We start from the raw sequence: 11,586 nt of genomic DNA, 5'->3' as shown, positions 1-11,586 counted from the left end.
GATGCCGCGTGGCGCAGGGATGCCGCGTGGCGCAGGGATGCCGCGTGGCGCAGGGATGCTGTTCGGCACAACCAGGCCCATGGTCTGGTCTGGCCAGAGGCGCTGGGTGCCAGCAGCGCCGTGCCCTGCAGCTGAGCACCCGCCTCTTACGGGAAACCATTTTGCTGCTGTCCATACAGGGATAGTTCAGGTAGTTTTGAAAGTGTTTGTCGCTCCCAGGCAGTTATTAACGGTTCCATTTGCACAAAGCCGTCCCAGCTGTGGTCTCAGCACAAACCGCTTTGCTTATGATTGCCTCATGGCGAAAGCCTGTCCGACACAAGGAGTTTATTTTTCCCCTGAATTGGTGGGGGTGGGGGGTGAGTGGGGAGGGAGAGGGCTGAAAGGCCACCACGGATCCTTATGAAAACAATTTTGTTATTTTAATATTTTTTAGAGGAAAGCATTTTACTCCTGTGTTGATACCTTTTTGTATTGTATTATTTTGTTGCTAATTTACTTAACCATTAGCAAATTAAGGTGGATTACTGCTTGGATGCGTTAAAAGCACCAAGGAGTTGCGGTCCTTGTGGCTATTTCGGGCAATGTCATAAGCACACTCTTTTTTTTTTATTGTCCTCCCAGGGAGCAGAATTTGAACTTAATATTCCATGAAATAAGCCATTGTAATCACGTTGGGTTAATAGAAGAAGTAAAATTGCCTCTCCTCTCACAAGACATTAGAGCAAGGCTGCATTATTAAAGTTTTCTTGCGGACAGGCGGTTTAAAATATATCCTCAGTGGCTGACGCAAGTCTTTTCAGTGGGGATGACAGCTTTTCAGATCTTAATAGGCTGTTCATTTCTGGCCTACGAGTTTTCAGCATTTCTTCTTTTCAAGCCAGGCTGTGACATGATGGCTAAAAACTGACATAAAGAAGTGCCATGTACTGTGAAAACCTTTATTCACTAAGTGGCTCCATGTAAATTGGTGTCAATAAGCAAACAATTAGAACTTTAAAAAAATTGTTGGTTTAAATCCCTTTTCTCCTTAATCATTTGACCTAAAAATCTCTCCTCTCTCTTTCCCTTCTGTGGAAGCGGTGCATATAAAACAGTGACAAAGTGTTTAGCAAGTTTAAGTGGATCAGATCTTTGTTATAAATCAGTAAATGATATTTATCCAAGGTGAGTTTGTCATAGGTTTTTTTTCCCCTTTGAAATAAAATTTACAGTGAGCTAAATTCCAGGTAAATGACAATGGAGAAAGAAGGGGCTGTTTTTTCGTGCCCTTTTCTCCTCCCCCTGCCCCCCCCCCCCCCCCCCCCCCCCCCCCCCCCCAGCCCAGTTGCCTCATCCACGGTTTTGGAGACACAGCCTCTAAGCAGCAATAATAGCCTGCTGATTCTGTGAGCTTGGCTAATTTCAAGAAATTTGGTATTGTTGTTCATGCTTTCTGGAGATTGTTTACTTGAATTATTTGCAGAAAAGACTTTTTTCTGTGTCATTAGATGAAGAAACAGAGTAACGCTTAATGCTTTTCCCACTATTGCTTTGCACAGAAAAAGAAAAAATCCAGCAAAGCTTTTTGTCTCTCTGTTTTAATTTATGATTTCTCCTTTTCTTTTTATAACTCGACTCTTTTCCTCTTTCATTCCTCTTTATGCATCTTGCCTTCATCCGAACAAGGCGCTCTGATGGCTCCGCGGGCTGGCTGCAGGCAGTGCTTTGTTGGCGGTGGCTCCCTGAGCCCCGCCGTGTCACTTGCTCGGTGCCCACTGGGCCGGGGGACGCTTTGGAGCCTCTTGCATCTCCCGGCTGCTCCCGCACTCGTTTTTTCTGCTTTCCTGGGAACGTAACCTCCTGTGCCACATTTCACACAGTGCATATATAGGCTTGTATTTCAGGTGCAACGGTGGCCATTTAAAACCACATCAGTCGCCTTAGCAGGCGAAGTAGCTTCACCTCACTTCTTTGCAATATTTCCATAGGATTTAGGGCATTCCCTGACCTAATGGGGAATAAGGGTAAACCACAGGAATAGGGAAAACTTGCCATTCCTTCTGAGGGTGGAGTAGGCGAGCGTGCAAGGTGACAGTGCGCTGGTGTGTGGCGGCCGGCCTGCGGCTGATGTGGAGCTGGCAGGGGGTGTGGGGGGATTGCGGCACTGGCTGGGAGGGACTGGGCATTACCCCCATGGTTACGGGGAGTGCATCCCTGCCCCAAAGCCTAGCTGGGGGTGCGAGGACACCCGAGTGAGCGGTGGCTCCAGCCCATAGCCTTGCTGCCTCCTGGGGTCTGTCCGCACAGCAGGGCGGGCTGGGGCAGTGAGCCCAGACGATTCATCTTCCCTCCCCTTCCACGCTTCCACGTCTTTGTCTCCTGCGCCTGGGTCTGCTCCGAAGCGGCTTGCCCCATTTACAATGGATTTGTCTTCTGAAAGTTGTTACAATTGGTGTTAGCTTAAACACCACTGAGTAAAGGTGGGTCGGTGTAGCTTGGTACAGAAGATGGTGGAGTTAAATATCAGACTGTGCAATATATTTAGTGTAAAGAGTCTGGCATGACATGTGATTCTACCTGACTGTTTTTTTCATGATCCTGTTTTAACATAATCTTTTCAAATGCCAAAAAGCACTACCTAAATACAGTTACAAAAATGCTAAATGCACTTCCTCAAAGGATACCACTTCAAATGACAAGAAAAATGATGCAATGGCAGTTTGAAAGAGGAGGATGTGCAGCTACAGTGTTTGCAGGATTTTTACTTCCTGCACCTTTGAAACTGTCTAATTTTTAGTAACAGGGATAACAATTATTATTGGTAATAGTACTACTTTTGTTACAGAGTAATATATTGATGTAACTTTAAAAAGGAAGATGATGTTCATAATTTAGATAAGGTGTGAATTTTATCTCAAGAAAATTGTATGTAGGGGATTGCAAAAATAATGGGAAAGGATAAAATGGGAGTTCCGAGGACAAGTCATACAGGACATACAAAACAGATTGATGATTTTGTTGATGGTGGTATTTAGCACTTCTCTAGCACCTGTCCCCTGAGGATCCCACAGGGTTCTCATCCGTTCCGTAGCTAATCCTCCCTTACCTTTAGGATTCAGACTGTTTTCGCCCTCGTGGAAGTGGGACACTGGGGTGAAGTGATTTGTGCAGCACTGCGTGGGGACTCTGTAGACAGGGACGATTACAGCCTTGAATGAATCATAGAACAGAGTCACAGAACGGTTTGGGTTGGAAGGGACCTTAAAGACCATCTAGTCCCCCCCCACCAGGGGCAGGGACACCTGCCACAGCCCAGGCTGCCCCCAGCCCCGTCCAGCCTGGCCTGGGACACCGCCAGGGATGGGGCACCCACAGCTGCTCCGGGCAGCCTGGGCCAGCGCCTCGCCGCCCTCACGGGGAAGAATTTCTTCCTAATATGAATGAAGCTAACGGTGAGGAGGTATGGTGAGGACCCACAGGTTGTGCTGATGGAGGAGCCTGTACTAAAGCTCTTAACTCCATAATCAACTAGTCCAGGTTACCTCTGTGCTTGAAAAAGCTCTTCTTGTGTCTTCATACTGTAATTTCTTCTTTGTAGCATGGGGGGACCAACCCTTCCTCCTTGTGCCTTGGGCTGTTGTCCTGCGTGGGCTGTGGGCGATGGAGCAGGAGCTGCCACCAGCGCTGCAGATGGCCCTTGGAAATGCCACTCGTGCTGCAGGCATTGCCCCCTGCCCCCACGAGTGATGCCAAACCTCCCATTGTTCTCAGCAGCCATTTTTTCACTGGTAATGCTTATGTATGATTAAAATATCAGTGACCTTAGATATGTTTCCTAATTAAAGTATGTATTAGTGACTCCAGAAGTAATTTCTCAAAGACCGAGGCAGATGTGAACATCTGAAGGTGCTTGTGCACTGCTCTAAGGGAGAAAGGAGGAAAGCTGCAGGTCCTGGAAAGGGCTTTTTACAAAGGAAAAGAAAATGGCTGATTATTGCCTTTAATTTATAAAGATTCTGTGACAAAATTATATCATGATTTTATAAACTTTTAAAGTGTATGAATGAGGGGAAATGTGGCAGCTGGCTCTGAAAGCCTGGAAGTGTGAACCAGGTTGTTTTATATCACTTGCAATGATCAGCATGAAAACTATATTCAAAGGCTGTTTAATTCCAAGCTTTCATTCAGGTTTGCCTGGGAGACAATAGCGGCTGAACATCAAATAGGCTCCAGTTCTCTTCAGAATCTGTATTTTTTTCTTTTAAACAAAGCTATAAGTGAGATCCACCTATAAAGACTCTAATGGGCCCATGAGAACGGTCGTGTTAGACGTGAGATCTTCTATGCTTCGTCTGATCCTTCAGTGCTAGAAACATGTATTGCAGGCTCAACTCGTTTTCTCTACAGCTAATGAATTTTAGATCTAGATTTAACATTTTTCCTCAAAGTTTGCAGTAAAAGGTTAGAACAATATAAATACAATTAAAATAAATCAGAGGTGTAATGGAAGATTTTTGCATTTAGGTGAACTAAAGCAGCAAACATTTTTTTTTATATTTCCAGAAATAATTCAGATTTATTTAGGCATAACAGGACTGGTTAGGACTTGCTTACACTGAAAACGTAATTCAAAAAATTATATTGATGAATTTTGACAATTTTTCATAATTTGATAATTACACAACATTTGGCAATTAAAAAAATTATTGCTGTTGTTCTTTTTAAAGCGATGGACAAGAAGCCATTGATACAGTCCTCAAAGGCTGGATATCCTGGCTCAAGATTTGTGTGTACGTATCTTACAATATTTTTCAGTAATCAAGGCAATGTCTTTAAATAAAAGTGAAAAGTTATGTGACCTTGACTGTCAGACTCAATTTAGATTCTGCTGCAACACTTTGCCTTTTATTTTTTAAATTAGCTGTTGCCATCTTTTACAATTTGTTTATAGGCAGAAAGAGCCACACCAAATATAAAGTATCAAGGAGAAGTTTATAGTTGTTGCTTTGTCCACAAATAGAGTCATTTTTAATAACTTAAGCCTTTTTTTCCCCCTTCCTTTAATCTCTGTTCTTAGATAGTGCCTTGATTAATTTGAATTAGTTTTCTTTTTAAAGAATCAGTTCCTTTTTTGAAAAAATTGCCGGTTGTGTTCCCCCTCTGTTTCCTTTTCTGTCATTCTGGATTCTTGCAATGTGCATTGTTAAAAGACATGTAAGGTAATATTCACTCTTAGGCTACACTTACCAAACCATTTTGTGTCCCAGCTGTTTTTCTGCATGTTACCAGTAGTCAGGAAAAAAGACCCCGTCAGGACTTTTCCTGGGACGCTGCTGCAGAGAGGGACCCCTGTGCAGCTTGCCCGTCACCCCTGCCCAGGCGGTGATGCGGCATGCGCAAGTGTGGGGTTGACATGATGTCTCTCTCCTGTGTGCCTGTCTGGCTTGAATTTTTCTTTCCTGGGCATTTGCACAGGTCTTGGTATTGAGTGTTTACTTCCTTTAACTTTACTGCCAATAGCTGTGCAATTTCCTCTTTCATTATGGCGGAAAGTAGGTCATCTGCATTGCCAGAGCCACCGATCAGCCCATCTTCTAAATGATTTTTATTTTTCGTAGGACAAATTTTGAAAGCGTATGTAAAATAGGACTGAAAATAGTATTCCAAATGTCAGCAGCCCTGTAGCATCTCGGCTGAGCTGCTCTGTTTCACTGTTTGGAACAGATAGAGTTATTCTACTCAATGAAAACCAAGTAAAAGCAAACATGAATCGGAGCAAAACTATAAAATATTTCATAGTGCATTGCCCGGCACACAGGACGACTGCTTGCTGCTTTTGAGGATGGAATATAAAAGGGAAAGTTTGAGACTTTTATTCATGTCAAATACAAGGACTGTTTTGATCTAAGTATAATTTTTAAATTAAGAAAGGGGAACATTAGATGGCAAAACACAAACATCTGACCACGTTGCACTTCTCTGGCCGAGTTTTGAGCATGAGAATTTGCGCAGTATTGTGAAATCAGATCTGGATTGATGAGGGGATGATGGTGCGGGCAACACCCACAGAGCTGCTGTGTAACTAATAAGGTGGATGTATATAATTTTATCCTTTTCTCTTTACTTTCTCAGCTTTGCGTGCATGTTCAAAAGAATTGTTACATTGAAATACTTACTGGTAAGTATTTTAGGTTTTATAGAGTCAATTGTGTTGTTACATATGATTCTTCCGCTACCAAAAATTTTAATTGGATCATTTGAGTTGGTTTTATTTTTGTACTTCTAATATGAACAAAACTGTTGTAGTCTACTTGAGTAAAAATAGCAAATAAACACGTATTATAATACACCTTTAAAAGCTTTAACCTAGCCTTGTGGTGTGAGAGACAGTGGTCTACCAATGATTCTGTGATGCTGTAGCAGCACCGCGCAGTTTGCTAGCTCACTCTGCAGTACTGTTTGGAGACAGCCTTGTTTTCTTCTGAAAAAGGAGCTTTGTTCAATGCAAAGTGTGCTGCCAGGCCCGCTGCTTTCATTGGGCCATCTGAAATACCACATCTGGAATAAAAAGTGACAGTGAAACGTGTGTCACCAGAATATCTTATTTCTGCTTAAGACTTCCAGTGTCTCTGGTGCAACGTCTGCCTTTTTCCTTCCTTTTTTCCCTAACTTTCAGCCATATAATCCTAATGCTGCAAGTATGCCTTGGACTTGCATCGTTTCGGCCAGTACGGCATGAAAGAGCACGCAGCGGTTTGTAATGCAAGGGGACAGACACCGTTGGGCTACCTTGTCCTCTTCTGAGCATATTCTATCCCTGCATTATTGTATCAAACATGAGTTTTAATACAATACCACAGGAAACTAAGGGCCCTATTCAGAGATTACATGCACCCCATGGAAGGGTGCTTTTCATGTATTGGAAGCCTGATTTAAAAAAACAGCCCTACGTGACTCTTCCATATACTGTAACTTGCACAAAACGGGGAGTTCTTGAGGTTTCCTATATTAGTCCCTGCTCCTTTGACATGCCTGGCACAAGCCCGACAGGATCTCATTGTGGCATTTTTATTAAGAAAGAGGATGCTGACTCTTTTTTCTCTGTCAGCTGCTGAAATAAGAAGGTTTTAAGAACAAAGGAAAAACTTGTACCAAGGAGAGACACAAGAGGATTATCATTCCCTAAAGAAGGGGGACGTCCTGCACACCAAAAGAGTTGCTGTCCTAATGAGCTGGTGGATTTTTTCCAAGGCTGGTAAATATATTTAGGGAGAAGTACATTTGGGTGCCATCTCTACTCATTTATTCTTCAAACTGTAATGCTGCACATTTTGGGTTTCACTATATTGCATTTTAAAACTAATGATGCATTCATTCTCAGAGCAAATCTTATTTCTAAGCCCTAATTTAATAGAATTAAACTCTAAGCTGAATTGGTTTTATGAGATAAAACTCTGAAGTTGATAACTGCATTTAGGAATAGTTCAGGTATTGAGTTTCTAATTTGCTTCCTGAGCATGGAAATCCCTCAGATAGTCAATATTGACGACCTGTAATTGGTAAGAGAGGGTCTTGCTGAGTTTTCTCTCCTGTGCTAGAGAGATGCTCTGTGCGTGGCAGCTGAGCTGTGGCTGCTGGGCTGAACCCTGCCTGGCTGAGCACGGCTTCATCAGCCCCGGGTCCGTCGCGGGCTGGAGCTGGTCCCTGCTCCTGACCCCTTCACCGTCAGCACGTGTCATGCCATTAATATTTCCTTTGCCTCCAAGGAAAAAGCTAATCTTGCCTCTGCCTGGGGTTCAGCTCGGACACAGAGCCGTCTCTTCATGCTGCCCACTCCACATGTGACCATTTGGTAAATGTGTTCTTACGGTGACTGTGTCTCGTGTGGGTTGCAAAAGAGAAGCTTTAAAACGAGCTGGAGCTCCCTAAGACAAAGTGCTGAGCTTATAGCAGGTACGGATTGTTCCTGGGGAGCAAAGGGTTTAAGCGAGGAGCAGCTTTTCTGAACAAACACATGCCGGGCAATGGTGCCGTAATTCTGGGATATTAAGCCAATTCTAGCATTATCACTTTCCAGCCTGGAACCCTGTGGTTTTGAATGTGCTGCCTGCAAATTGTCCTGTGCAAATCCCGAGGATGCCCGTGGCCAGTTGCAGGGCAGCGCAGCCAAACTCCCACTGCCTGAAACGGCAGCAGTTATTATGGGGCTCATGCTGCCATTTTCTCCAAGAAGAATGAAGCCTTTTCATGAGCGGATAGGGCTTGAGCTAGATCGCGTCAGGGTGATCTAACTTTGCTATTCAGCTGCGAGCCGGGTTTTAATTCTGCTCCTCAGAAACCCGCGGATGCTCTCACCGGAGACGCCGGCTGGGCAGGGGAATTGATGCTACTTCTGCTTTGCGGCAGTTCCAGATTTTACTCTGGGTTTCACAAGGCTTGATGTAGCTGTTTCACTATGGGAATGGTTTAGGTTTTGAGGGCTCAGTTCCACCAAGCTGGAAGGACAGATTCCTAAACCACTGGATTTAGCACATTTCCCAGTGCTTATTTGCAGATGGGTACCACTGCAAATGCAGCATAACCTCCCAGGAAAATAACCAAGTACTTAATTTGGAGCTACCTGAAGCTTTGGTGAGTGAGGATGTGTGCACACTGGTATCTCCATGAGTTGCAATTTAACAAGAGTTTGTTATTCTGAGAGGCTGATGTTGTTCTCAAACCCTTCTGTTTGAGAGACCCACTCTCCAGCATTTTGTGATGGTGAGTATCATGGTGTGATACTCAACCAGGAGAAAAATCTGTATCGGTGGGAATGTGGTCCCCAAAAAACACTTGTGGAACCCTCGGGATAAGAGATGCTACATTTATGCCCTTTATCTGAATGGTTATTTCTATTTCCATGCACGTTACAAGCTGAGAAATTTTTTGTTAACCCATAGTAGAAGCTTGGTGCCGACTGCTGCACAGGAGAGGAGGTGTCTGTCCTTTGCAAACCGGGTTTCACTACTGATGGGTGGTGTTTATTTGATTTTGTTTTTATCTAGCTTACATAATTTTACTTTCCTACCTGAAGAAATCACAGTTAGTATTCTCCTGAAAAGTTTGTGCGTGTCTCCATATACGTGTCTCCTGGGGCAATTTTATTATACTTCATTAGCTTTCGGAGGTGTGAATGGTGGGTGGTTCTGCATAGAAATTGGTTATCGAGCCTGTCAAGTTCCAAAATAAATAAAGCAAAGAGTTGTGCTATTTAAAAAAAGAAGGTGGGGAGAGAAAACAAGCCAGTTATTATTGTAGTTGCTTAATGAAAAAGTTTGTTTTTTAACCCAATATCTAATGATTTAAAGCATTGGGAAGAGGTTTGCCAGATAGTTTGTCTCCTCATTAGATTAATGAGGTTTTTATTGTAGTTTTTTCAAACCTGTTCGTGTTGCTCCAGGTGTCTTCCCTGCATTTACAACCTGCTGTATAATATTACATGAAGGAAAATGCGGAACAGTTGATGTTGCTGTATGTTGTCAGGTCTGTAACCTTGCAGGGTGCAATATGTAAGGTCAGTCCCTGGACTCTGGTGGCTGGTGGTGGGCTGGTGACAACAACGATGCTCTGTGCCCAAGGCCAGCCCACAGGGCTCCGGGGGCCAGTCCTTATTCCTGTGTCACTGATTTTGGCCAGAAACAGGGGGTCAGATGTTTTGGTGGCCCTGATCAGTGTTAGCAGGCCAGAGGTACTGTAAAATGTGTGTCCTTGGTACATCTCCGGGGACGTTTCTATCCCACGGATTGAGTTCTACCTTCAGTCATTTTGTGAGGCAGCGGGGTTTGTTAGCTTCGTAAAATGTGTGGAAACCACAGGGCGATGTTCGGTGCCTATAGACGGCTGTTGGGCACTCTTGACTGAGAGGGACATTCGCAGAGGGATGCAGGTATACTTGCATGCGTACACCTGCAAGCCATCTTGTGTTTAATTCCAGGCTGGGTGATGATGTCACAGCGTGATGTCAGAGGGCCGGTAATTGCCTTGGCACTAGAGGTGTGGGTGGTGCAGACCTGCCGTGTCCGTTAACACCCGCCCGTGGTGGTGGGCAGGTTTGGGGAGATGGCTCCGGGGGGTGCCTGCCTGGTGCTGGGCTGGGGAGGGTGATGATGCCTGTCCCCAGTGCCAGGCTCCGCGCAGCGTGGCACAGCAGAGCCGTGCCAGGATGGGATGCTGCCCTGGCAGGGAGAGAACACCCACCCTTGGCTCTCCCAGGTTTTGTCCTGCAGCGTTTACATCCACGTGCCGGTTACCCCCTGCAGCCACTGCTTTTGCCTTCCCGTGGCCATGATGCAACCCAGCACCCGTAATGCAAGGTTTCTCTCTGGTTCTTAGCAGCGATACAAGTTGTTTTATTAAACACCTGGAAATTTTAGTCATTTTGTGAAATAACTGGTTTCATAATATAACTGTAACATGCACACAGAGCCAGCAGTCCGGTGGCAGGGTAACATCGGTTGCTCTTTTCTCCTGCAACCGAGGCAGCTTCTCTTCTGCATTCTCGCAGATTAAAGTTTCCTCTCCCTACAAATGTTATAAAGTCTGCTGTTTCACTATAAACAGTTGCAAATGATAAACAAATCAATATTTGTTAATGTTAGGATGCACTCGCATCTATCAGATACGCATGGAATGATTTGTAGAGTACAGCATTTCAGGGCTGACCCTTGCAGGTCTCAGAAAGCACTTAAAAAATAAATTTACCCTGGCCTCTCTCACCCCATTTCAAAAAGGGTGACAAAGATGAAGTAATTTATAAGTCACACTTTTATTAATGCTTTTAACTTTCATATACTTGGCTTTCTTGCCCTCTGAGCAGCTAAGTGCAGCTCTTGGTCGAATGGTAACCTTCGGTGCTTTGAGGGGGGTTTTGTACAGATGATCAACTCATAAATAGGTGCTGTGCTCCACATTATCCTGCCATAAATTCACAGGACCTTTCAAGTACATCAAGAAAGAGCAACTTGAACTAGGCGTTTTGCGCTTGAGTTTACAGACTAATGCAGTACTAATGAGCAGCTGGGCAAAGGGTTTCCAGAGCATGTCTAATGCTTTATGTTGTGATACTGTGCTTACGCCCGCCTGGAAGAGCCCTCAAGGCAGGAGGGAGGTGGACGTGGCCAGGCCATTTGAGTGGCTTCCCCTCCACATCTCGTGCATGGCTTTTGTTGCTAGCTCACTGTAAAGTCGTGGGGAGTATAGGGAACATTAACCGGATCAGAGTGTGTGAACCAATTATCACTAATTATTACCCCTCTGATTATAGGTATTGTTGGGGGGGGGGGGGGAAATATGATGTAAAAGAGAGTACTGTGCAGATAAACTTCAAAATATTTTTCATGGTGAGTTCTTGTTGCTCATCGTAGCCCCCATGACAGCGCTGCTAGGACCTCCAGTCAGCGTTGCTGTTACTGCTTACCAGCATCTACAGGAACCTCTTCTGTGCAGTAACCACGTGTTTGGGGAAGAGCTGTGTGGTGACACTCGTCTGAATGAAAATATTCCTGTGCAAAACAGCCTCTGCACCCCTGAGCAGATAACATTGGCATAACTGAATTGTGCAAACTC

The 11,586-nt window shown here is 44.5% G+C and overlaps 1 protein-coding gene across 1 annotated transcript in view; it reads left to right on the top strand.

The window, feature by feature from the left end:
* LOC308053646 (uncharacterized protein) overlaps positions 1-11,299 on the top strand; it is a gene marked incomplete at its 5' end in the record, with an annotated part of 168,661 nt that extends 157,362 nt beyond the window's left edge. The window contains 2 exons of the mRNA XM_080365168.1: positions 6,115-6,160; positions 7,091-11,299. Coding sequence (XP_080221294.1) covers positions 6,115-6,160; positions 7,091-7,102 — 58 coding nt within the window. The 3' untranslated portion in view covers positions 7,103-11,299. The remainder of the gene's footprint in view (positions 1-6,114; positions 6,161-7,090) is intronic.
* Between the last annotated feature and the right edge of the window lie 287 nt (positions 11,300-11,586).

Source organism: Falco punctatus, assembly GCF_963210335.1.
Source record: "Falco punctatus genome assembly, chromosome: 14".
NCBI lineage: Eukaryota > Metazoa > Chordata > Aves > Falconiformes > Falconidae > Falco > Falco punctatus.
Note: the sequence above shows the minus strand (reverse complement) of the source record. Positions and strands in the feature narration are given on the sequence as shown.